Raw genomic sequence first — 23,804 nt, forward strand, 5'->3', positions numbered from 1 at the left:
CAAATTCCTTTTTTGGGAAGGCTGGATCAAAGGGACGCCGTGGTGAGGCTCTCGAGGGGATGCAGATGCAGATGTTAGACCTGGCGACAAGAAGCTGTAGCGTCCAAACCTCCTGCTGCCGTATGGCCCTGGCTGCTCGTCACCTCTGAGTCAGGGAAATAATCTCACATCCACCTTCATGCCAACGCTCCCCGGGGATGTGGGGTGCTATAGGGGTGCTTTGGGCAGGCCTCAAAGTAAAGCTGTGGGAGCAACATGGGTCTGTCCCCCCATGGCCTGTGGGGTGGCACAGTGGGACCGGGATCAGAGCCAGGGCCACGTCAGGGATTGATGGGGACAACTGCCTGTTGTGCTGGTGCAGTGGTGTGAGCTTCAGTGCATTCCCACTCAGGGCATCTCTACCTCCCAGAGCCATTCAAGTGTCTGTGTGTGTGGCAGTGGGTGCCAGTGGAGTTTTACGTGGGTTTCTGTGTCCTCAGTCCAGACATACACACACAGGACATGTGCGTGTGAACACACAGATCACCTGTGCACGTGTTCCTACGTCTCCGAAGTGATGAGATTCATATTTTTGGTGGATTGCTTTAGTACCGGTTGGCCTCTATGCATGAACTGCTGAGGAAATCCTAAATTCCAGCACCAGCATTGCTTTGCAGCCCCCTTACCTCTCAGTACATTTCAACACATGATGCATCCATACCCCACCCCAAACTTTTGGGTGGGACCTTTGGCAGAAGGCACCCAAATAAAGGGTACCTGTCTCTTCCCTGCACTGGAGGTTGTGCTGTGCATCCCGAGGGGTGTTTCTTGGGTTTCCCACCCCGGTGATGGGGAGCGTGGAAAGGCCAGAGCTGCTGGCTCCAGCCCAGGCTGTTCTCAAGAACGGATTTTGTGACTCAGTCTTTAATTACACGGCCACAGGCGGCTGCGTTGCCGGTCCCCAGTTCATTGATGCACAGGGAAGGTCGGATGCTTTGCTTCTTCCAGCTGAAAAGCTGCTCTGGGCAGTGGGGATGGGGTGAGCAGAGGGAACCCATGTGGTACCTCACCAGTGGAGGCATTTTTGGGGAGCCGGCAGGTCGGGAGCCTGTCCGAGCAGCTTGGTGGTGTGTCAGGGCTCTGTGGGAAGCTAATCCTGCCAAAACCAAACAGCTCCTCAATGTGCTGCTTTTCCCCAGAGGAAAATGTGTTTGTGGAGCTCGTGTCGCGTCCTGTGTGCCCCGGGATTTTGGCCACTTTTGGTGTGGTTCGTGAGCACAGTTGGTGCTGCTGGGGGTCAGATGAGCCCCAGGGCTGACCCAGGCCCTGAGGGTGTGAGCCTGGCTGCTCACACCAGCTCTGAGCAGCAGGAGGCCGTGGTCTCCTCTGGGTCACTAGAGGAGTGACTTTGCATTGGGTGTCACAACCAGGGCCATTGTGTCCCACTGTGGGCACTGCCAGCCCCTTTTCCCATCTGGGCCTTTCCCCTCCTGAACCTCTCTCACAGCTCCTTGCAGCCCTGGCTGCCCTTGCCCAGCCCCAGTCCCCGTCGAGGTGGTCTCCTGGTCCCCCTTGTGTGGTCCAGCATCCCTCACTGAAAATCCAGAACAACTCCAAGAACAAAATTGCCAGGACTACTTGTTTTAATGCCTTTCTAACTTACAGTCTCTACTGTGCGATCTTTTTTTTCCTGAAGTTCCACCAAGGAGATTTAGGGGCTCGATTTCCTCCAGGTCCAAATCCCTTAAATGGCTTTAGCCTCTTTAACTGGCTTAGGGATGCTCTGCACCTTTCCTGTCTTGCATCTGTGGTTGTAGGGGACTGCCCTCTGTCTCAGCAGTGCTTTCTGCCAGGTCAGGGTCTGCCTTGAGCACACAGTGATGTGATGGCGTGGGAATAACAAGTGTGTTGGAGGAGGAAGGGCATCCTGGCATGTGCATCCCCCAAAGCCACCCCAAATTCTCCGCAGCCTCTCCCCCCGCCCCGTCTCGCTCCAGCCGTCACGTGCAGATAGGTTACATCTTTCTCTCTTGTGTTTTGTTTTTCTTTCTAACAAGGTCAAAATAGGAGTTTGAAGTTTAGTCTCCCGTCCCTGCGGCGACTCAAAATCCACCGGGACTCTCTGCCCACCAGTGAGTTTGATGGAGTAGCCATTGACTATGGAAAGGTAACCGTAGCCTTTGTCTGATATCAGCCCACGCCTCAGGCCAGGTTCCCGGCGCTCTTCCTCGCTCTCCCCATCCCGCTGTCCCTTGGCTGCTGTGGCTCGGGCCGGATCCGGCGGTAGGGCCCCGGTGCTGGGTCAGTGCCAGGCGCTGGCCCCGGCAAGGGCCGGTGGTGAGCGCGGTGCTTTGGTGGCGTGGGATGGAGCTGGTGCTGCTCTGCCGGGCCGTGGCTGGCGGGGGGAGCGGGAGATGTGCCGAGCTGCCAAAGCCGGGAGGAAGGTCTGGCTCCATAGTGCACGTTGTCCAGGATGGTGGAGCTCCAGGGAGCTGTCCTCGCCTCGAGGAGGGGACGTGCTGGTGGCTGTAGGAGAGAGGAGGCAGGTGTGCTCTGAGCAGGGACTGGAAGGCTCATTTCCCCGTGGTTTTCCTGGCAGGGAGCAGGCAGTGCAGGCAGATCCGGCTTCTCAGCCCTCCAGCAAAGACTGTGCTTCCCGTGATGGAGGGTGATGCTGTCATTGCCGACCTTGAAAAACTCTTGGTGGGACCTCTTTAAAGGCTGTTGTTCTCAGTGGCTTCTTGACTGTCAGAAGTGCTCCGGGTACCTCCAGTCACAGACGTGTTGTTTCTGCAGTGCTGCAGCTCGAGGCAGTGGGCAGGAGGCTCCTGCTCTGCTAAGGCATCCCCAGGTGCCAGGTTCTCGCTGTGCTGGCTGTATCCAGACAGCCTGGGTGAAGCTGCTTCCCAAAATTATAGACACGAGGGACAAAAGGTGCCTGTCTTCTCAGAGGCTGTGCTTGTGGTAGGTTGAAAACGTGACATGTTATCAGATACTCTGGGTATGTCACTCCCACAGACACCAGTGCTGCTGAAGGCTCTGGGTACCCCCAGGCTGAAGCTGTGCAGTGCACTGGGATGTTTAGAGTGCACACACACATGGAAGATGTGGATTGAGGACAACCTGATGATCCAGTGGGGGCAGCCCTGCAGCTCCAGGGGCAGCCAGCCCCTCCTGGCACCACATCCTAAAACCCACCCTAAAGTCCTTAGGGGTGGTGAGAAGTGCCACAGTCCCTCCTATGGGTATGATTGGAGGGGCACAGTCCCAGGGGGTTCTGCTCCAGAAGGTGGTTGCTGTGTGCGCCCCATTGCAGAAGTCATTAAAGGCTGGAAACTCTTTAGGTCTCCAGGAAAGAAGGTTTAGCCATGGCTAAGGGTGGCTGTAGGAGAAGGAGGACCAGTATGGCCAGATTTGCAAACCCAGCAGCTCCTGCAGTGCCTCCTGGTGCAGAGCACATCCTCTCCCACAGACACCAGCACAGGACCCTGGGCACTGACCCTCGGCGGTGGCCTCAGCTCTTGTAGCAGGTGAGGGGAGGGCAGGTCCAGCGGTGGGTCGTAGGGACACCTCAGAAAAGCGCATGGCAAGGCAGGTACTCCAGCAAGCCTGTCCCTGGGCTCTGCTCTTCTCTTGCTCTGCTTCCCGGCTGTGCAGCATCGCCTTGCAAACACCCCGTGGCCACCCAGCCTCCGGTGGGAGCTGGTGGGAGGTGGGAGCTGCCAGGTCCCCAGGGACTCGGTCGCCCCACTCCAAAGCAGGTCCTGGTCCCAGCTGGAGGTGACCCCGGGAACTGCGGCGCTTCCCAGCCCTCTGCCCCTCCTCTTACCTCCCCCGGCTCCCTCTCCTTCCCCCCAGCACGCGGGGACTCCTTCTAATACAACGCTTTCTCCTGGCTGTCTTAAAGCCTGGTGGTGACTCCCTGATTTTGAGGGACTTGAAGACATCGCCCAAGGAGAACTGTATGCAGTCAGAGACCGAATCCCTCCTGGAAAAGGAGCGGAGGCCGAGCCTGGAGGCCGATCCCACCCTACAACACTCGTCCCCGAAACAAGAGCCTCCCGTGCCGGGCCCACAAGGGTCGTACCCCACGTGGGGTTTCTTTCGGTCTCGCCCTGGGGGCAGCTTCCACAGCCTCCGCAGGGTCTCCTCCTTGGACAACTTTGAGGCTGCGAGGTCTGAGTTCCAGAGAAAATTCAGGGAAAGGAGGGCAAACTCAGGTAGGGGAAAACCCCCGGAGCTGTCGGTTTTCTGCGGGAGCCAGGGCCCTGGGCAATGGCCCTGGCACATCTTGGGGGGAGGTCTTGGTCTCTTGCCCTGCACTGCTTTTCCTTTGCAAAGTGGAGATAAGATGGGATCTTCTTCCCAGATCCACTGGACTCCATGTGATTCCCTGCGTAGGCAGGTCCTGCTCTGTGGGTGGAACCATTCACGGTGTTGTGTGTGAGATGTGAGACTGTGTGAGGTTGAGTTGGGCTGCCCCACACCAGGGGCGTCCCACTGCCATCCCACCTCCCCAGGAGGGAGGGGAGGGGTCTGCAGGCATGTGCAATGTGAGCTGTGTCCATGTGTTGGAGGTGGATGAGACACCAGCCAGGCAGCTCTGGAGGAATGGAGGGAACACACCTCCATCATGGTATTGACGTCCAGACCTCTTGTTCTCATGAGAGTGATGATGACAAATTAGATTAAAGTCAGGAAAGAGAAGCTTCAGTAACTGGGGATGGACAGAGATCGGTCTGTGGTGTCTGGCATGAGAAAACGGGGTAGAGGATCATGATCCTCAAATAGTCACAGGTTATGGCCCCTCAGGAGGGGACACAACACAAAGGGAGGGAAGGGGAATGAGCAGGGAAAAGGGTGGCAGCTGGTGCTCACCACCACCTTCACAATGTCTTCAGACACCTCCTGCCCACAACACCACTTGGGTCAATGTCAGAGCACAAGGGATAGAAGGGGTAGAAAGCTGGAAACACAACCCTGCCCTGCCTGGAGGAGATGGAAAGGTGGGGACACACTGGGTACGGTGCTTGGGGATGACCCTGGAGCCCTGGGTGTGGGTACATGCTCCCATCCATGACAAACACACTGCCACAACCTTGACCGTGAACCTCCAGGGCTTCCTTCCTGGTCCTGCACTGGGGTCACCCAGAGAGGCAGGTCCCCAGGGAAAACTCTCAAGATCCAGCCCCACAACAGCTCTTCTTCCAAACAAAGCTCTGACCTCCCTACCTGGAGCATGGGGGTGAAGGATACACCTGAGTGGGGACATCATCCAACTGCTGCTCGGTTTGGTGGCCAAACACCAAGGCAGCAGCTCAGGAGCTGTGTTGGTCAGGCAGGGGTGGAGGACAATAACCTCCTCCTTCATCTGTTTTCTTGCCAGTTTTGGCATCCCTCTCTGATGGGTCTCACTGGGGCTGGTCCCTAACCTGCTACAGTCTGCAGGGATAGCAAAGGATATTGGATGCCTCTGTATCTTGGTCTGAGCCCCCTGAAGGAGATTTAATGGTAAAGAGAGAGGTGATGTCTCTGACAAGCACCCCCCTCTCAGGTGTCTTGGGTCAGGCATCCCACGCCTGAGCCACACTGAAGAAGCCAAGCCTTTATGGCCAGGCAGACATGGGTGGCACCTTCTGGTGGCACTTTGTGGTGGTCCCCAATTCCTGGGGTCCCAGAGTGAGGTGGGGGCTCTGCAGGTCGGTTCCTGTTCACACTGCCCTTCTCAACGCTCCTCTCCATCCTCTTGCAGAGGCTTCCCACGTCAAACCCAACCCCCCGAACTCCACCTCGGACTCGGACCTCATGAAGTACCGGACCATCAGCCAGATCCCCCAGTTCACGCTCAACTTCGTGGAGTTCAACCTGGAGAAGCACCGCTCGGGCTCCACCACGGAGATCGAGATCATCGCCCCCCACAAGGTGATGGAGCGCACCCAGAACGTCACAGAGAAGGTCACACAGGTACGTGGGTGCTGAGAGGCCGCCGAGGCAGTGGTGGGGTCGTGGTGTTGCTACTGTTGGGGGACAGTCACAGCCACTCCTGTGGCTTTTGGAGAAGAGGAGCAGAGAGCGCAGTGATACCTGGAGATTCCACCCTAGGAAATGCCAACATCCCTGTGTTTGGGTTTTCTCTCTTCCTCTGAATGGTTGGAATGCTCTTTTTATTCCCTTTAATGAATATTTCTGGTAATTTCTGTGGCTGGGGGAACACCGGCACAGACTGCTCATGGTGTGATGGTGGCCTTGAAGGGGACACGTGCAAGCATGTGTCCATGTGGCTACATTTGGGGGAGAGGCTCTGGCCCCTCTTCCCGACCCCAACGCCAGGGATGGAGCCCCCAGGGCACTGCTGATCCTGAGGTGCTCGCCTGGTCCATGCCAGGAGCAAAGGTGGCCACGCCGAGGGCCACCAGATCCCCCGGGGGACAGCAGGTGGCACTGCACTGTCACCGACACGTGTGGCACTGCCTGTCGCTGCGGGGGACACGTGTGGCCGTGCGGTGTCACCGCAAGGGACGCGCGTGGCGCTGTGCTGAGTGCGGGAAAGGTGCCGCCGTGTCCCGCGATCCGGAGGAGGGAGCTCTGACCTGTGGGGAAACTGAGGCACGGGATGAAACACATCCAAGGGCACCTCCCGCTGCTGCCAGCAGCAGCCCAGGGCAGATTTAGTGCTGATGCAGCCAGCTGAGCCCAGAAAAGCCTCTGGTCTTGCAAGTCAGCTCCAGCAGAGCGGGGTGCTCTGTGGGGTTCTCCTCCTGCCTCGTGGCCTCCACGTGTGGCAGATGGAGTCCCTGCTCCCCACAGCACGGGGCAGTTCTTAGGCTGCCACAACCTTGACCGTGAACCTCCAGGGCTTCCTTCCTGGTCCTGCACTGGGGTCACCCAGAGAGGCAGGTCCCCTCTGTCAGGATCCAGCCCCAGGATCCAGCTCCTGTCAGGATCCAGCCCCACAACAGCTCTTCTTCCAGACAAAGCTCTGACTTCCCTACCTGGAGCATGGGGGTGAAGGATACACCTGAGTGGGGACAACAACCAACTGCTGCCCAGGCTTGTCCCCTTCACCCCAAACTCCACGTAGTGCCTCTGATCTGGGGTGACTGCAGCGACCTGGGATCAGCCCCTGAACTCCAGTGGGATGGTGAGCAGCCTCCATGGCCTGTCCCCATCACAAGGGACACCCCCACAACAAGGGCCGCTGTCCACACTGGGGTGACAGTGGCACGGTGGTGTTGGCCACTCAGTGTGGGGACAGGAGCTGGTTGTGGTGTGACAGGATTGCAGCTGACGGGTCCCTGCAGGACTCCAGAGTACACAAAGTCTGACCTTCCCTTCACCTTCAGTCTCCAGATGGGATGGGACAGGACAGGACAGGATGGACCTCTTCTCCCCTTCGTATCTCCCCCTTCCATGGGGGACCCAGGCATCCTCCCTGTTCTCACCCCAACGTCCCCTGTGCCTCCCACCAAGCCAGAGCTCCCCTCTCCTGGCTGATAAATAATTCATGGTGAGGCAGAGACAGCAGCAAGACACCACTAACAGTGTCTAAAAATACCTGCTGGTGGGCAGGGAGAGGAGGCAGGGGCTGTTTGGGGTGGTCTGGCCCCACAGCAGGGGAGGGCAGGTCACAAGTGCAATGAATGTGCTGGACACAGCCTGCCAGGGCTGTGGCTCTGGGGCATAGCTGGAGGCATGTGGGGATGCTGTGGGGTTGGTGTCACCAGGCTGGGGTCCCGTTGCAGGTGGTGTGTGTGTCTCAGTCCCCTGGACTGTCCCAAGGGTGATAGTGGAGCTGGGCAGGAGGATGCTGGGGACAGGGATGGAGTGATGAGCTGTGTCAGGATACGGGCTGGGAGGGACACCAGGTCAGTGCCTGCCTGCAGCCAGCACCCTGGGCCTGATCCTGCCCAGACCCTCATACTTGAGGGTCTCCTGGCAACTCTGGAGTGCCCCTCCCCCAGCCCAGTGCCCCCATCCCCAGCACAGGGCAAGAGACAAGGAAGGCACAGGGTGCTGGGCACCACAGGGCACATGGCCTGGGTTAGCCCAGGTCATGGGAGCCTCCCCCCCTCTGTCACCCACAGCCCTCACACACCCTGCTCCCTCCTCCCTCCTCCTCCTCCTCCCTGCTGCAGCTCCCTCACTCACTGTCCAGCACCCAGCACCCAGCACCCAGCACCCAGCACCCAGCACCCAGCACCCAGCACCCGGCACCATGAGCCTGCGGCTGCGGCTGAAGCCGGTAAGTGCAGGGGGAAGGGGAAGGGGGAAGGGGCACCCACGGGATCACCATGGGGGGCAGCCAGCACTGCCACCTACGGAGACTCCCGGGGCCACCCAGGCCACCAAGGGTGACACCCACAGCCCTCCCCACCCCTCAGGGGCAGAGAGAGACAAGGCTGCAGCGGCTCCCTGGCTCTGCGTTGGTTTGGATGCTCTTTTGCAGATTGTTTCTTTACCCTTTTCTGCCTCAGATCTTTGGGGTTGTGTTTGTTTTATTAACTCCTGCCTGGAAAAAAACAAGTCTTGACCTGTTCTTGCTTCTACCGCAAGAAGTGGGGGCCAGGAGCAGGGATGAGGGGCAGGGCAGGTGCCCCAGCACAGGGAGCAGCATTTGGGGGCCTGAATTCACAACTAGCCTCACAGAGCTGCCTCCAGTCAGGCAGGTGAGGATTCAGCTGCTGAGGGTGGGAGCGTTGCTCGTTTTCCCAGACACAAGGTGTAGGAAATCCCAGGTTTTCTGGGTACATCTCAGTTTGGGGATGAAGGTTTTCCCGGTGCTGCCTTGCCCCTTCCCCGCCGTCCCCGCGGGAGCGCAGTCCCCAAGCCCATCCAGCGCCTCGCTCCCCTCCGCCCTCAACGATTGCGTTTGGGTCACTTTTTCCAATCCCTCCCCTCTCCGTCCGCCAGCGGACGTCGACGGCTCCCGCCGCTCCATTGGCGCTCCCTGTCCCCCACGGGGGCCCCGGCATCGATCGGGTTTGATTAATCCACGCCGGGCTCCCGAATGCCCTTCGCAGCCGCATGTCTCCCGCCCGCCTGGCCGAGTGCCTGCGTGCCTGCGTGGGCGATGCCAGGGCCCGAGCGCTGTGCCCGCCGTGCCCGTCGCTGCCCGGGCGCGTGGCCGTGGGGGCCCCCATGGTGGACACCCGGAGCCCGAGGGTCAGCTGCGGCCTGGGGCGCCGGGCGAGCTGCAGGCAGGTAGGAGCAGGGGGGGCTCCTCCGGCGTCTCCCGGGGCGGTGGGATGTGCGATGGGGCGGCAGGGGTGGGTCCGCTCCGGGACTCGGCATCAGGAGCCCTCGGGAAGCCCTTGAGCGCTCGAACAGGGTGCAAGATCCTCCTTCCTGTCAGCGCAGGAAGGGTCAGACCCTTCTTGCAGGTGCTGATGCCCATCAGTGGTGGTGCCCATCACCTTCGCCTCGGGACATGTGGATCCTCCTCTCTCCTCTCTCTTCTCTCCTCTCCTTCGCAGCCAGGCAAAGAGGTGCCTTTTAGTGTGGGCTCAGTGCTGGGAGACAGCACTGGGGTGCCCCTCACCCTCCTCTGCAGCTGGCACTGGTGCCCAGCACCATAGGGACACTAGGGGACAATAGAGCGGCAAGGACAAGCAGGGGGGATCTGGCTACCCCCCAAATAAGCCCCTTCATGCCACTGCCCCTCAGCACCCCAAGCAGCCCCAGCCCTCCCATCCCCAGGGCCTTGCATTGTGTCCCCAGGGTGGCTTTAGAGCCCGTCAGAAGCTGAAGCTGGCCCTGGGGGGGAGCTGGGACAGGCCTGGGGCATGTTGGGGACTCAGTGGTGCTGTGGGAGTGTGTCCCTATGGGATCAGGGAGACCTGGGGACACATGACAGCATGAGAGGGGTGCTTGCACACTTGAGATGGTGTTTGCACGTTGGTGGCCACAGGTCACCCCCTCCCAGGGGATGCTCAGATGGGAAATGGGCATTGCCTGGGGCTGTGCTGGGAGTGGCCCAAGCTGCCCCCTCTGCTTGGAGGATGACTGTGCCAGAGGGACATCCAGGAGAAGGTCCGTGCTGAGGCCAAGAAAAGCATGGTGCAAGGCTTGGGGGATGCCTAATGTGCTGTAACCCTCGAGGCCAGGCCATGGCACAGCCATGAGACGGCATCTCCAAGCTGCCCATGCCCATAGCCCTGTGCCAGGGACACCCAGCAGCTCCCGAGCTGGTGGCACTGAGCCAAGGGCAGACGGAGGCACGGCAGGAGGCACTTTCCTCTCTGCTGGCATGAAAGGCTCAGAAGGGCACAAAGCAGGGAAACAGCTGCCCCAAGGGTGCTCTGATAGACAAGGAGACGAACACACCTTGGCGTCAGCCACAGTGGGCAACTCACCCTGTGGCCCCCTGGACAACCATATGAAGCCAACAAAGGTGAAAAGGGTGTAGAAAATGCATTGTGTGCTCCTGGCTGCTCTACCAGCATGTGGGAACCTTATCCGGCCTCTCTCCAGGTGTCCCATCCTTCTCACACCCATCTCCTGGCAGGTGCTGTCCCTGGGTGCTGATGTCCTCCCCGAGTACAAGCTGCAGGCGCCGCGCATCCACCGATGGACCATCCTGCACTACAGCCCCTTCAAGGCCGTGTGGGACTGGCTCATCCTCCTGCTGGTCATCTACACAGCCGTCTTCACCCCCTACTCGGCCGCCTTCCTGCTCAACGAGGAGCAGGTGGAGGAGAAGCGCTGGGACTGCAGCTACTCCTGCGACCCGCTCAACATCATCGACCTCATCGTGGACATCATGTTCATCGTGGACATTGTCATCAACTTCCGCACCACCTACGTCAACATCAACGACGAGGTGGTGAGCCACCCCGGCAAGATCGCCATCCACTACTTCAAGGGGTGGTTCCTCATCGACATGGTGGCCGCCATCCCCTTTGACCTGCTCATCTTCCGCTCCGGCTCTGATGAGGTACGGCCTGCAGGTCCATCAGGACAGGAGGGGACCCGTGGGTGGATGGGGAGAGATGTCTGGGAGAGAAAGAGAGGGATACAGATGTCTTGATGTAAGTGGTGGATGGCTAAACCCTTGAGGAGAGGGGTGGTTTAGTCAGAGGATGGACGAGGATGTCACAACAGGCTTTTATTAGGCAGCTGGGACTTGAGATTTCATTTTGTATGCTCAAACAGCCCCACAGACCCTATAAGTGCTAAGACAGTGTCTAACTGGACCCGCTCCCCTTGCTGGGGCTGACCCAGCAGAGCAGGCTAGGGGATTGTTTAGGGACTGGCCCCACACTCCAGTGAGGCTGAATTTGGGGTTGCATTGCCAGCCAGACTCAAAATGTTGGCAGTGGAATGGCCCTGTGGTTACTGCACTACCTGGAGGCCCCACATCTGGGAGTGAAAGGCAGCTGTTTTGGGAGCAATGGTTGGCAAGGTGAGGACCCATGAGGAAACATGGGGTTGGCCTTGGCTCCTCTCACTTGCTCACCCGTAACCCCAGAGCTTGTTGCCTTTATGGTCAGGACGTGGCATGACTCACCTGACCTAGTTCAGAGGTCACCTCCAGGACAAGGTGATTCACGCTCTAGAAATGCATTTATATCCTTCAAAGGAAGCACAGGGCTTGGCTGGGGACGTGCCTTCGGCCAGATTTATCCTTTTGCTTGGCCCTGAGGCTTCTCCCCTCTCCCCTGCAGACCACCACCCTCATAGGCCTCCTGAAGACCGCCCGGCTGCTGCGCCTGGTGCGCGTGGCCCGCAAGCTGGACCGCTACTCCGAGTACGGAGCAGCCGTGCTCTTCCTGCTCATGTGCACCTTCGCCCTCATCGCCCACTGGCTCGCCTGCATCTGGTACGCCATCGGCAACGTGGAGAGGCCCTACATGGAGCACAAGATCGGCTGGCTGGACAACCTGGGAGACCAGATCGGCAAGCGCTACAACGACAGCGACCTCTCCTCCGGCCCCTCCATCAAGGACAAATATGTCACCGCCCTCTACTTCACCTTCAGCAGCCTCACCAGCGTGGGGTTCGGCAACGTGTCGCCCAACACCAACTCCGAGAAGATCTTCTCCATCTGTGTCATGCTCATCGGCTGTGAGTGCCCGCGCGTGTCCCGCTGTCCCCGTCCCTGGTTTGGAGTTTGGAGGGGCTGCTCAGGGGGGAAACAGGGAGAGCATGTGGGGTTTTAGCAGAGCATCTCCCTCTGCCTGTGCCTCTTCTGCACAGACAAATGGATGGGGTGATAGAAATACGGGTTTCAGAAAACCCCTGGTTCTGGGCCCGTGGGAGAGATGGGGTTTGGAAATCTGCTGTTCTGGGTCTGATGTAGCTGGACAGGCATCTCCCCCCTGAGTCCTGCCCTCTGCTTGCAGCTCTGATGTACGCCAGCATCTTTGGGAACGTCTCTGCCATCATCCAGCGCCTGTACTCGGGCACTGCCCGCTACCACACGCAGATGCTGCGGGTCAAGGAGTTCATCCGCTTCCACCAGATCCCCAACCCCCTGCGCCAACGCCTGGAGGAGTATTTCCAACACGCCTGGTCCTACACCAACGGCATCGACATGAACGCGGTGAGTGCAGGGCAGGGAAGCCACGTGTCCTCACAGCACCTTGTCCTGAACAACTTGGAGTCTGGGTCTGGGTCCACCCAAACACTTCCAACCTTTCGACCGGGGCAGAGACGAGTTAGAAGACTTGGGAGGCTGGAGGCAGGCTCTTTGCTCGCCCATCTCCTGTATCTCCCTTTCTCCTTCTCCCCTTTTTCTGTCCATTCGTCCACATCTACCCAAAGGTTGCATGAGGGCATCTCTTGGCCAGGGAGTGGGTTTGGTGAGGAGCTCAGAGGCCCCATTGGCGCCGAGCACTTTCAGGCCGGTGTCTGTTGGTGTCAGAGCCGCGGAGCAGGTATCGATCCAGCTCCTCTCCACACCGCCGGTTGCTAAGCAAAGTGCATCCTGCTCTCGCAGCAGGGAAAGGAGGGCATTTAAATAAACCTCGATCCATTTTAATTAGAGCCCAGAGAGGCAGCTGTTTGTTAGCAAAGGGGGGATCAATGGCGGAGCTGTGCTGGAGAGGCGCCGTGGCTCCCGGCCCGGCGGGAAGGCTTGTGCCGACGGCGCCGGGGTTCCACAGGAGTGGGGAGGGGGCTTGGCCAAGGAGTCCTGGGCTGGGGCCGAGGTGGTTGGACTTGGCTCATGGCCGCAGGACTCAGTGCACAAATGCGCTGGCTCGGCCAGCAGCAAGGCAGAGGAATGAGAAAGGACGAGGCAAGGAGAGAGATGAGACCTGGTACTTCCCTTCTCTTGGCCCTGGGCAGGTCGTTAGCCCACTCATTCCCAGTGCATGCTCCTTTTCTTCATAAGATTTGATCCTCCTCCATCCCTGAGCACCATCAGGGCATGGATTTGTATGGATTCGACCTCTCCATCTTAAGCTGCTGCTGCCACATTAAACAACTGGGCGTCATCTAGGGGTTTGCTGCTGGGAGAGCTTTGGGGTCTTCTCCCACAGAGGAGACAACATGGGCCGGACGTCGGTGGCAATAACTAGAAGCAAACCCATGGCACCCTATCAAGAACACTGCACTGGCTTAGTGCAAACTCAGGACACAAACCCCCTGTGAGAGCTGTGCTTGACGTTCCACTGCTCACACCAATTCCTGCTGGATGCTGCTGAGACGCAGCGCGACCTAATCAATCACCCCACAGCCCAATCGATCCATCCGCCCCTGATTTCCCAGTAGGGAAACTAAGGCACTGCTGCCAGCCTGGGAGATCAGGATGGAGCCAAGAACAAGTCGCGCTCAGCAGCCCCAGCATGGTTTTTCCAGATTTGGCCACCAGCGGGATGTGAGCGGAGAGGACAGCGAGGGGGACCCCAGGGCCATATGCTGCTCTCCTAAAAAAACCCCATCCCAGGTGGATTTCACCGTGGCACCATGAGTCATTGGTGGCAGCAGCTTTGTCCATATTGCGGGTTTTACCTTGATTTCACCTTCAGGTTCAGCTTTTGTTCACCATGAGGTATTTGCACAGGTATATTTAGCTGGTGCTGCACACAACTGTCCTGTGCTGCTGCTGCTGCTGCTGCCTCTTGGCATTCAGGCAGGTGCTGTTTAATTAAGGTTTTTGTGCTCCTTGTGCCAGTTTGTGCTCTTGTTCAGCCAAGATTAGTGGGTGTGAAGATGAAAAGGGGGATATGCCACCAGTGGGTATAAAGAGATTGATCTGGTTACTGTTATTTATTGCTTGGGAGTGTTTTTGTCCCCAGCCATGAGCAGTAAAAGCCGGTGACAGGCAGGCAGGGATCCACCAGGGGAAGATCAAAAGATCACAGAATGGTTTGGGTTGGAAGGGACCTTAAAGGGACCTTAAAGCTCATCTTGTTCCACTCCCTGCCATGGGCAGGGACACCTTCCACTAGACCAGGTTGCTCCAAGCCCTATCCAACCTGGCTTTCCAGGCACGGGAAGATGTCCCCACCTTTGGCTCTCTGGGTGCACAGGCTCCCTGTTTGACCCCGTTGTGTCACCCTGCGTGTCCCACAGCCCCCCGTGGCTGTCCCTTCCCAGGGACAGTGGTGTGATGGCATCTCTCCCTTGCTCTCCACAGGTGCTGAAGGGCTTCCCCGACTGCCTGCAGGCGGATATCTGCCTGCACCTGAACCGCACGCTGCTCCAGAACTGCAAGGCTTTCCGAGGAGCCAGCAAGGGCTGCCTCAGAGCCCTGGCCATGAAGTTCAAGACGACTCACGCCCCACCCGGGGACACCCTGGTGCACTACGGAGATGTCCTGACCACGCTCTACTTCATCTCCAGGGGCTCCATCGAGATCCTCCGGGAAGACATCGTGGTGGCCATCCTAGGTGGGAAAGTCCTTCCTGTTGAGAGGGCGAGGGGCAAAGGGTGGTGGGTGGTGGGCAGTGAGCAGTGGGAAAAGGGTGGCAGGTGAGGGTCACAGAATCACAGGATGTGCTGAGCTGGAAGGGACGAACACAGATCATCCAGTCCAACTCCTGGCCCTGCACGGAACACCTCAACAATCCCACCCTGTCCCTGAGAGTGTTGTCCAAACACTCCTGGAGCTCTGGTAGCCTTTGGGCCATGCCCACTGCCCTGGGGAGCCTGGTCAGTGCCAACCACCCTCTGGGGGAAGAACTTTTTTCTAATATCCAACCTAAACCTCCCCTGACACAGCTTCAGGCCGTTCCCACGGGTTCTATCACTGGTCACCACAGAGAAGAAATCTGGTCAAAGGACTTTTACTTGTCCTGGAGAAGGGAAGGCCGTTCCTCAGCTTCCAACTGGTCACCACACCAGTGGACAGGGAATGGAGGATCCCTGGGAGAGGCCAGGGAGAGGCCACAAGGGAGTGAGGAGAGCAAGACATGGCTCAGCAGTCCCCAGCCATCACTGATGACCCACTGCCCTGCCCTGGTGTCCCCATCAGTGATGGCTGTCACAGTGTGTCCCCATCAGTGGTGGCTGTCACAGTGTTATCCCCACTGTCCACAATCAGGATCGGGGTTGCTGGGCATCCCCTTGTTTGTGAGTCCCAAAGTGAGGGCTGCTGGAGCTGGAGTGGGTGCCCACCTGTCCCTAACGAGCTGTCTCTTGGCACAGGGAAGAACGACATCTTCGGGGAGCCCATCAGCCTCTACGCCCGCCCAGGGAAGTCCAACGCCGACGTGAGGGCCCTGACCTACTGCGACCTGCACAAGATCCAGCGAGAGGACCTGCTGGAGGTCTTGGACATGTACCCAGCCTTCTCTGACAACTTCTGGAGCAACCTGGAGATCACCTTCAACCTGCGAGATGTGAGTGCCAGGGCTGCCCCAGCCGGGAGTGTGGGCAGTGCCTTGAGTTTGGCAAGTGGGAGGGCAGAAGCAAGGATGTCCATGGGTGCTCCTCGCTCACTTTGGGGGTGGATTGGCCAACAGGCACATTTCCCAAGGCATTCTCTGTGTGGTTATGATTCCCCTCTCCCTGTGGTTATGATTTCCACCCCCCCCAGCCCAGCAAGCACGTGCATACTGCATGTTCCTGGGTTCTTTGGAAAAGGTGGCCCCACAAGCCAGGTCAGTGGTATTCTGCTCTGCAGCACTTGTAAATCATCCCCAGGGCTGCTCCCTGGGCAAGTGGATTACACACGTTTTAAGGCTGCTGAAGTATGAAATATTCTCATGTTTCGTTGAGTTGGGTACCGGTTTCCTCTGAAAATTCCTTTTTAAATAATCAGGTTTGCAGTCCCTGAAAGGCTTGGAGCGTTTTTGCTACTGCTGTTGATTCTTATAGTTTATGACTGAACTTTATCCTTTCCTGACATTTTTTTCAGAGGCCTGGTAAGATAGAAAAGAAAGTCAAATTTCCTCCGTGTCCCATCCCACTCTGGGACATCCTGCCCCACCTCAGGGTGCCCCTTCCCTCCTTGTGGTCCTGACACCTTCAACTCAGTCTCAAGAAGCAAGGCCAGGCTCAGGGATCCCTTGAGCTCTGCAACCAGCCCAGGAGGCTCTGGGTGGGACAGGGCAGTGATGGAGAGCAGGAGGGAGCTGGACACCAGTCCTAGGAGGATGTGGAATGGGCTGTAGCCCCCATGGCATGCAGGGCCATGGCACGTGTGGATGAGACATGGCACCCATGGGTGGGACATGGCATCCACAGAGGGGCTGTGGTATCCACGGATGAAAAATGGCACCCGTGGATAGGCCTTGGTGCCCATGGGTGGAAAATGGCACCCACAGATGGCACATGGCACCCATGGATGGGTTGTGGTACCCATGGATGGGATATGGCACCCATGGATGGGTTGTGGCAACCATGGATGGACTGTGGCACCCATGGATGCGACGTGGCCTCCATGGATGGCAAATGGCACCCATGGATGCGACGTGGCATCCGTGGATGGGACATGGCACCCATGGATGGGTTGTGGTACCCATGGATGGACTGTGGTACCCATGGATGCGACATGGCATCTGTGGATAGGACATGGCACCCATGGATGACACCTGGCACCTGTGGATGGAACACGGCAGCCATGGGTGGGAAATGGCACCCATGGATGGGTTGTGGTACCCATGGATGGCAAATGGCACCCATGGATGGAACATGGCACCCATGGATGGGTTGTGGTACCCATGGATGGACTGTGGTACCCATGGATGCGACGTGGCATCCGTGGATGGGACATGGCACCCATGGATGACACATGGCACCTGTGGATGGAACACGGCACCCATGGGTGGGAAATGGTACCCATGGATGGGTTGTGGCACCCATGGATGGACTGTGACACCCATGGATGTGACACGGCACCCATGGATGGGACACGGCACCCACGGGTGGGAAATGGCACCCATGGATGGGCCTTGGTGCTGGTGGATGGGACATGGCACCCACGGATGGACTGTGGCACCCACAGATGGGAAGTGGTACCTTTGGATGGGCTGTGGCACCCATGGATTGGACGTGGCAGCCTTTCCCTGGTGACCAGCCCCTCTCCTCCCTCAGGCAGACAGCGTTCCCCGCTCCCCCCTCAGCGAGGAGTACGACTGCACCTACCGCCGGGCCCGGCGGCGCAAGCACTCGCCCTGCCCGCCCAGCAAGCCCGGTGAGTCCGTGGGATCAGCACAGCCTGGCCTGGGGAGCCGGGGCAGGGCTGGGGAGTGGGATCATCCTTTAATTACTGCCCTGGCAGGCGCCCCAAGGCAGAGGCTGCTGGTGCCCCTGTCCCTGCAGCCCACCCTGGGGGCACCCAAACTGCTTTCCCTCCCTCTGTCCCTCCCCTTAGGACGCCCCCAGCCCTACAGGTGCCCTACAAGGGACAGGGGCTGATTTTTCCACGCGTGGCACTCCCCAGATTAACCTGTTGTGCTGTCCCACAGACCCAGACACGGGCATCTCTGATGCAGAGCAGTATCACACCTACTCAGAGCTCACCAACCCGCAGGACCCGCTGAGTAAGGAGCAGTGGGACGACGCGGGCAGCAGCACCTCTCCCTGCTCCCAGACCAGTGACGACGAGGCCAAGACCGGCAGCCCTGTGAAAGCTGAGCCCTTCCCCATGCCCAAAAAGGATGAGCTCGCCCTGCCCTCGCTCAGCCTCGTCACCCCCAGAGCTGACCACGCGGAGGTCAGGAAGCAAGGAGCAGAGAGCAGCCAGTCCTATGCAGGTACCCAGGGCTGCAGCCAAAGCTGGCAGGGGGCTGGTGAGAGAGGCTTGGGCATGGGGGCCTTGTCTGGGATCAGAGCCAAGGATGGGACATGGATTTGAGGGTACCAAGGGTCTTTACTGCCTTTTGTCCCCAGATGTATCTGCTCTGTCCCTCCTGTGCCCTGTAGTTTCTCCCAGCACCCAGGGACCCCTCTGGGGCTGCTCCAAGGGGCCAAATGACTTCCATAGTTGTGTTGTGTGCCAGTGTGATGGACTGTCCCTGAGCATCTTGGGTGGCAGGGGGATGGATCCCCATAAGCCCCTCAGGTGTCAGGGTGACGGACTCTCTCTGAGCACCACGTGTGTCAGGTGAAGGCTCTCCATGTGTATCAGGGGATGGCTCTCCATGTGTGTCCCAGAGATGGCTCTCCATGTGTGTCAGGGTGATGGACTCTGCAGCACCTCCATGCCAGTGGGGCTGGAGGATCCAAGACAGAGGTGCTGAGGTGTCTCCTCTCCTTCCAGCCACCCCCCTGGACATCCCCAACATGTTCACCTTCTGGGAGGACCGGCGGCCGAACCCTGCCCCGGAGCCCCTGCAGCACATCTCCCTGGTGCAGAGCTCGCGGGACGTGCCCCTGCCCAGTGACTGCAGAGCGGGGCAGATCGAGTCCAGGCTGGAGCTCCTGCAGGCCCAGCTCAGCAGGTGGGCAGATCCACGGGGAACAGGGTCAGAGAGGACCCAGGGGGACTCTGGGCCATCACCTTCTGCTTTCTATAAGTGGCCACAGTGGGCTCTGTGGCAGCAACGCCACCTCCTGACCCTTGGGATGCCGCGTTCATGGGGAGGTGGTGGGAGCGCTTTGCAAATGCAGCAGCTTCTCAAAGGGCAAGTCCTGGCCCTGGCTGCAGCCCAGCCCCTTGTCTGCCCCTGTGCCACCACCTCTGGGACCTGTCACCACCCCCGGGATCTGCCACAGTGCCACCACCCCTGGGATCTGTCACCACCCCCGGGATCTGCCACAGTGTCACCACCCCTGGGATCTGTCGCTTTGCCACTGCTTCCAAACTCAATGCAATCGTGGACATAAAACCACCCACAGGGCACGGCCTGAGCCCTCTGCAGGCCTCCTCTTCCTGCTGCAAAGAGCTACAAGCATCCTCTTGCTCGAGCAAACAAGCCTCATGCACGCTGTTGCTCTCTAAATAATAAAAAACACATGATTTTTCAAACTGACAGAGAGTAGGTTTAGATTAGATATTAGGAAAAAATTCCTCCCTGGGAGGGTGGGGAGGCCCTGGCACAGGTTGCCCAGAGAAGCTGTGGCTGTCCCTGGACCCCTGGAAGTGTCCAGGGCCAGGTTGGACAGGGCTTGGAGCAACCTGGGCTAGTGGAAGGTGTCCCTGCCCATGGCAGGGGATGGGACTGGGTGATCTTTAAGGTCCCTTCCAACCCAAACTGTTCCGTGATTTTTGAACAAGAGGGAAGAGCCCACTCTGGAGGTGCAGGTTTAAGGTCTCCAGACAGGACACACATGAGCTCTGTGGGCTCTGCTGCCCTTGTTGAGCTCACTTCACCACACACCCATGTTCTGGGTGCCTCACCAATGCACCAGCCCAGCACTTGGGGGACAGATCTGCCCCTCTGTAAGTGACACCATAACTGTGCCCTGCAAGAGGGGCTGTGCCCGCTCCTGCCAGAGCTGCTCACTTCAGTCAGGGCCAAGGCAGAGGGAAGACATTCCTGCTTTTTCATTTCCTTCTATTCCTCAGTTAAAAGTGGTTGGCACCAACCTGCCTTGCTCCATCTGTCAGCGCAAGCTTCTGGCCTGGAGAATTGATCCAGATTAAAACTAACCATTGCAATTTTTTCCCCCCTCCAGGGTAGTTTTAGCTTTTTTCAAATCCCCACTCCAGATCCCACTTTGGCTCCACATAAAATTGGGCAGAGGATGATTGAGAATGGCAGGAGAGAGATGGCAGGATTGATCTCTCTGGTTTGAAGCTCTCTAAAAACCTCAGCGAGCAGCAGGCAAAGCATCACCCCCCTCGGGCAGGGAACGGGCACCTCCTCCCCAGTGCCTCCCCTGCCCAGCCGAGGGATGCAGTGGGATGCACTGCACTAACACTGGGCTGCTCTGTCCCCAGGCTGGAGTCCAGGATGTCATCAGACATCAGTATAATCCTGCAGCTCCTGCAGCGCCAGCTGTCCCAAGTGCCACCCGCGTACAGCCCCATCTCGCCGTCCTCCCAAAACCTGGCCATGTACGGGATCCTCCCGCGGAGCCTGGAGCCCCTCGCCCCCTGTGCACCTCTGGAGGACGAGGAGACGGCGACCCAGGAGCAGGTAAGGTCACCCCTCCTGGCTCAGCATCCTTCTGCCCTGGGCAGCTGGATCTGAGCTCCCTCCAGGCAAAGCACAGCCAAACGCTCGTGGGCCCAGGCAAAGCCCAGTGGCCTTGACATGGGAGTAGATTTTCCCAGTGCGTGGCTGATTTTGGGGCACAGCTGCCACCCCCAGCACTGCCAGGCTGCCCCACCAGCAGGGAGGGGAGGGGGTTCCTCTACTCTGAGGCTCAAGCGAAAAATGACATTTTGGGGCTCGGAGCCCGGTGAGGCTCCAAGGCTGATGAGGAGGGAGCGTGGCTGCTTCATTTTGCTTCTACCATAACCCACTGGATTCCTCCTTTCCCACCAGAGCCCGAGCTACACGGAGGTAGAAAAGTTCCACTTGAAATCCAGGGACTCCTTGTCAAGCGGGATGCACCTCTCCGGGTCATCCGACAAAACCATGACAGTCCACTCGGAGCAGGAGCAGCACTCCCCGCCTCTCCCGAGCCCAGAGCCCCCCCACCAAAGGGCACCAAGCACCCAGGGACTCTTGCGGGGCTCTCGCTTCCCTTCCCTCCCTGAGCACTTGGAGGCACCTTCCGAGCACCAGGACATTCAGAGACACCTCTCCGACCCAGTGCTTCCTGGAAGTTAGAGACTGCAAGGCGAGTCAGGAGGAACCTCAACTGCAAGCTGGGTCAGTTGATGTCGATTTTGACTGCAAGGGTAAGACATTGGACAATGCCATTGGCTCAGGGGTATAATTTGTAGCTGTCTTCTGCCACCGTGAAAGGAAGCGTAGCGTGGCTGGATTCCAAGGTCGACGTTTTCCAGCGGTTCCCAATAGAGTAGGTTTCATTTGCACATTATAGTGAACCCAGAACAGCTCTTTCAGCCACCAAGGAGCTGGTTAGGCCAAAAGGTACCCACCGCCTCGTCCTTGCCAAGGCTTCCTCTCGAGAATGGCACGAGCCAAGCGACCACAGCGACCACAGGAGGGCAAATCCACAGCTCTCGGCTGTGCTGGGAGCTCTCTGGAGCAGGGACCATGGGTTGGTACCAGGCTAAGCCCAGCAGAGCCCGTGGGCGCTGCAGAAAGGGTGGTCAGCACAGGAGGAGGGGGAGATCTCCACGGTGTGGTCCGTGGGGAGCTGCAGGCGGGAAGCCAAGGGCAAGGACAGAGGGCAGAAGCTTGTCCTACTTGACTGCCACTGAGAAACTAAGGGCCGACAGCTCCTGCCACTGCAATGCTTCAGCACGAGTCCCACAGGGCACTGACTCCTCCAGCGAGGCCGATCACGCCCCTCAAACCCCACCCACACCTCCCACACCCCCCCAGACAAATCCAACCGGTCACCGGCCTGGGCGTAAAGCACAAAACTCAAAAGCACAATCCCAGAGAGCTGAAAAGCCCCGGACACCTCCTGTCCAGCCCTCCCCGCCAGCTTCTCTCTTTTGATAAAGGTTTGATAGGTGCTTCCTCCCGGCCAGCCCCTCTCCTGGCAGCATTCCCGTAGGAGAAGCCCACGTAGCGCCGCCGCCTTCGCCGCTCGGGTAGATGCTGTGACAGTCCTAGGCCGCCAGCTCAAGTCATGTATCGAGCTCCCTTTGAGAGTAGTCAAACTGTGAGCATCTCTTTCTCTGGAGTTTTAGTGTACACTTTGCTAATAAAGATGTTTTTGGCACCTGATGCGGGTGAGGGCTGTGCTCGTTGGGAGCGTCCGTGAAGTCGTCGTTCATTCCTGGCAGTGCAAAGCGATAAATCTGCCAAGACCCCCCCCCCCAAAAAAGGCTGTGGTCAAACCCCAGCTGCTTCATCCAGGGGGTGCGGGGCTAAGGGAGCCCGTCTGCAGCTCTGACAGGTCAAGGATGGAGCCAGGGGGGCTTTGCCTGAAGTGTGTTTGCAAGATCATTTCTCAGACACAGCTTGCTGATCGTGTAGAAAAGCTGTTCCAAATCTCTGCTGAGCCTCAGCTGCATCCTATTGGGAAGGAATTACCCGGCAAAGATGACACCAAGGGTCCTTGCAGGGAGCGGGGCTTCGATGGGCACAGCCCTTCCCAAACACCCCCCGCATCCCCTGTGATGGTACACGGCTCCTGGGAGGATGAGACCGGTCCTGGGGGGTGGACCCAGGATCACCCATTACGGATCCCATATGGCGCCTGAGAGGCGAGGACAGACCCCTCGCCCCCATCGAGGGTTAAACCAGCCACCCCCCCCGGCCCCAGCTGATCCATCCCGGGATGCTGAGCCCCAGAAAGGAGCTCCCATTCCCCCAGTAAGGCATCAGACGCGCGCCAGCGATGCTGTTGCTTCCAAAAATAACCCCCGTAATTAAGCTCCGGTTAATTAGAGCCGAGCCCTGCCCCGTCTGCCACCGGGCGGGGGCGGGACTCGAACCCTGGAACCCGACTGCCCCCGCCCTCCTCGGGCTGGCGTGACTGACATCGCTCCCAGCCAATCAACCACCGATAGGGGCTCAAGATCCCGCCTCCACCCACTGCGACCCACAGCAGCCAATAAGATGTCGAGAATGCGCGCCCCCGCCCCTGAAGGGCGGGGCCCAGGGCAGCCATAGGTCACCCCGGCCGGAGCGTGAGCGCCTGTTCTGAATGAAGGACAAAGCGACCAATAGCAAACAGAGGCGGGCCGAACGGACGGGTGAATTAACCAATAGACGCACTCTCCGCTCTGAATGACAGTTAGAGCAGCCAACCGGCGCGAAGCGGGCGGGGCTCCCCGCGTGGCTTCCGCTCCCGTTGTGTGAGGGGCCGAGTCCCGAACGGGCTCAGCGCCGCCGCCGGGGCCGCAGCGGGACCGGCTCCGGGGGCCGACCGGGACCCAGCCCAACCCAACCCAACCCAACCCAGCCCAGCCTGCCCCGCCACTCCGGGCCGTGCCGAGCCTGCCCCGCTCCCGCCGCCGCCGCGGGGGCCGGGCTGGGCCTCCCCCGCTGAGCCCCCGCGCCGCCGCCCCGCTCCCCCAGCCGGGGGCAGCCCCCCGGCCCAGCCATGTCGCTGCACGGGAAGCGGAAGGAGATCTACAAGTATGAGGCGCCCTGGACCGTGTACGCCATGAACTGGAGCGTCCGGCCCGACAAGCGGTTCCGCCTGGCGCTGGGCAGCTTCGTGGAGGAGTACAACAACAAGGTGGGGGGACGGGCACGGGGGCAGGAGGGGGGACCCTCCTCATCCCGGAGTCCGGGGGCGCCTGGGCACCCCCAGAGCCCTCAGGTGCCCCCCGAGGTGCAGGGGATGCACCAGACCCAGGGTGATCTCCTCCCTGCTGATGGGACCCTGAGGTGCTGCTGGGTTTTGGGATGATGGTGCTGCTGGGTTTTGGGGTGATGGTGCTGCTGGGTTTTGGG

At 59.2% G+C, this 23,804-nt stretch overlaps 2 protein-coding genes across 2 annotated transcripts in view; both read left to right on the plus strand.

Moving 5' to 3' along the window:
* Positions 1–22,083, plus strand: part of KCNH6 (potassium voltage-gated channel subfamily H member 6) — a 34,625-nt gene extending 12,542 nt beyond the window's left edge. Inside the window, exons 4-14 of the mRNA XM_027702286.1 lie at positions 5,732–5,943; positions 10,484–10,912; positions 11,643–12,042; positions 12,321–12,520; positions 14,561–14,813; positions 15,571–15,764; positions 17,461–17,560; positions 17,835–18,122; positions 18,629–18,809; positions 20,252–20,450; positions 20,802–22,083. Coding sequence (XP_027558087.1) covers positions 5,732–5,943; positions 10,484–10,912; positions 11,643–12,042; positions 12,321–12,520; positions 14,561–14,813; positions 15,571–15,764; positions 17,461–17,560; positions 17,835–18,122; positions 18,629–18,809; positions 20,252–20,450; positions 20,802–21,089 — 2,744 coding nt within the window. The 3' untranslated portion in view covers positions 21,090–22,083. The remainder of the gene's footprint in view (positions 1–5,731; positions 5,944–10,483; positions 10,913–11,642; positions 12,043–12,320; positions 12,521–14,560; positions 14,814–15,570; positions 15,765–17,460; positions 17,561–17,834; positions 18,123–18,628; positions 18,810–20,251; positions 20,451–20,801) is intronic.
* Positions 22,084–23,378: 1,295 nt separating this feature from the next.
* The window catches only part of DCAF7 (DDB1 and CUL4 associated factor 7), a 16,748-nt gene continuing 16,322 nt past the window's right edge, over positions 23,379–23,804 (plus strand). The window contains exon 1 of the mRNA XM_027702285.1: positions 23,379–23,586. Within this exon, the coding sequence (XP_027558086.1) occupies positions 23,449–23,586 (138 nt within the window). The 5' untranslated portion in view covers positions 23,379–23,448. The remainder of the gene's footprint in view (positions 23,587–23,804) is intronic.

Source organism: Neopelma chrysocephalum, unplaced genomic scaffold (genome assembly GCF_003984885.1).
Source record: "Neopelma chrysocephalum unplaced genomic scaffold, ASM398488v2 Primary Assembly neopelma1_182, whole genome shotgun sequence".
In the NCBI taxonomy this organism is placed as follows: Eukaryota; Metazoa; Chordata; class Aves; order Passeriformes; family Pipridae; genus Neopelma; species Neopelma chrysocephalum.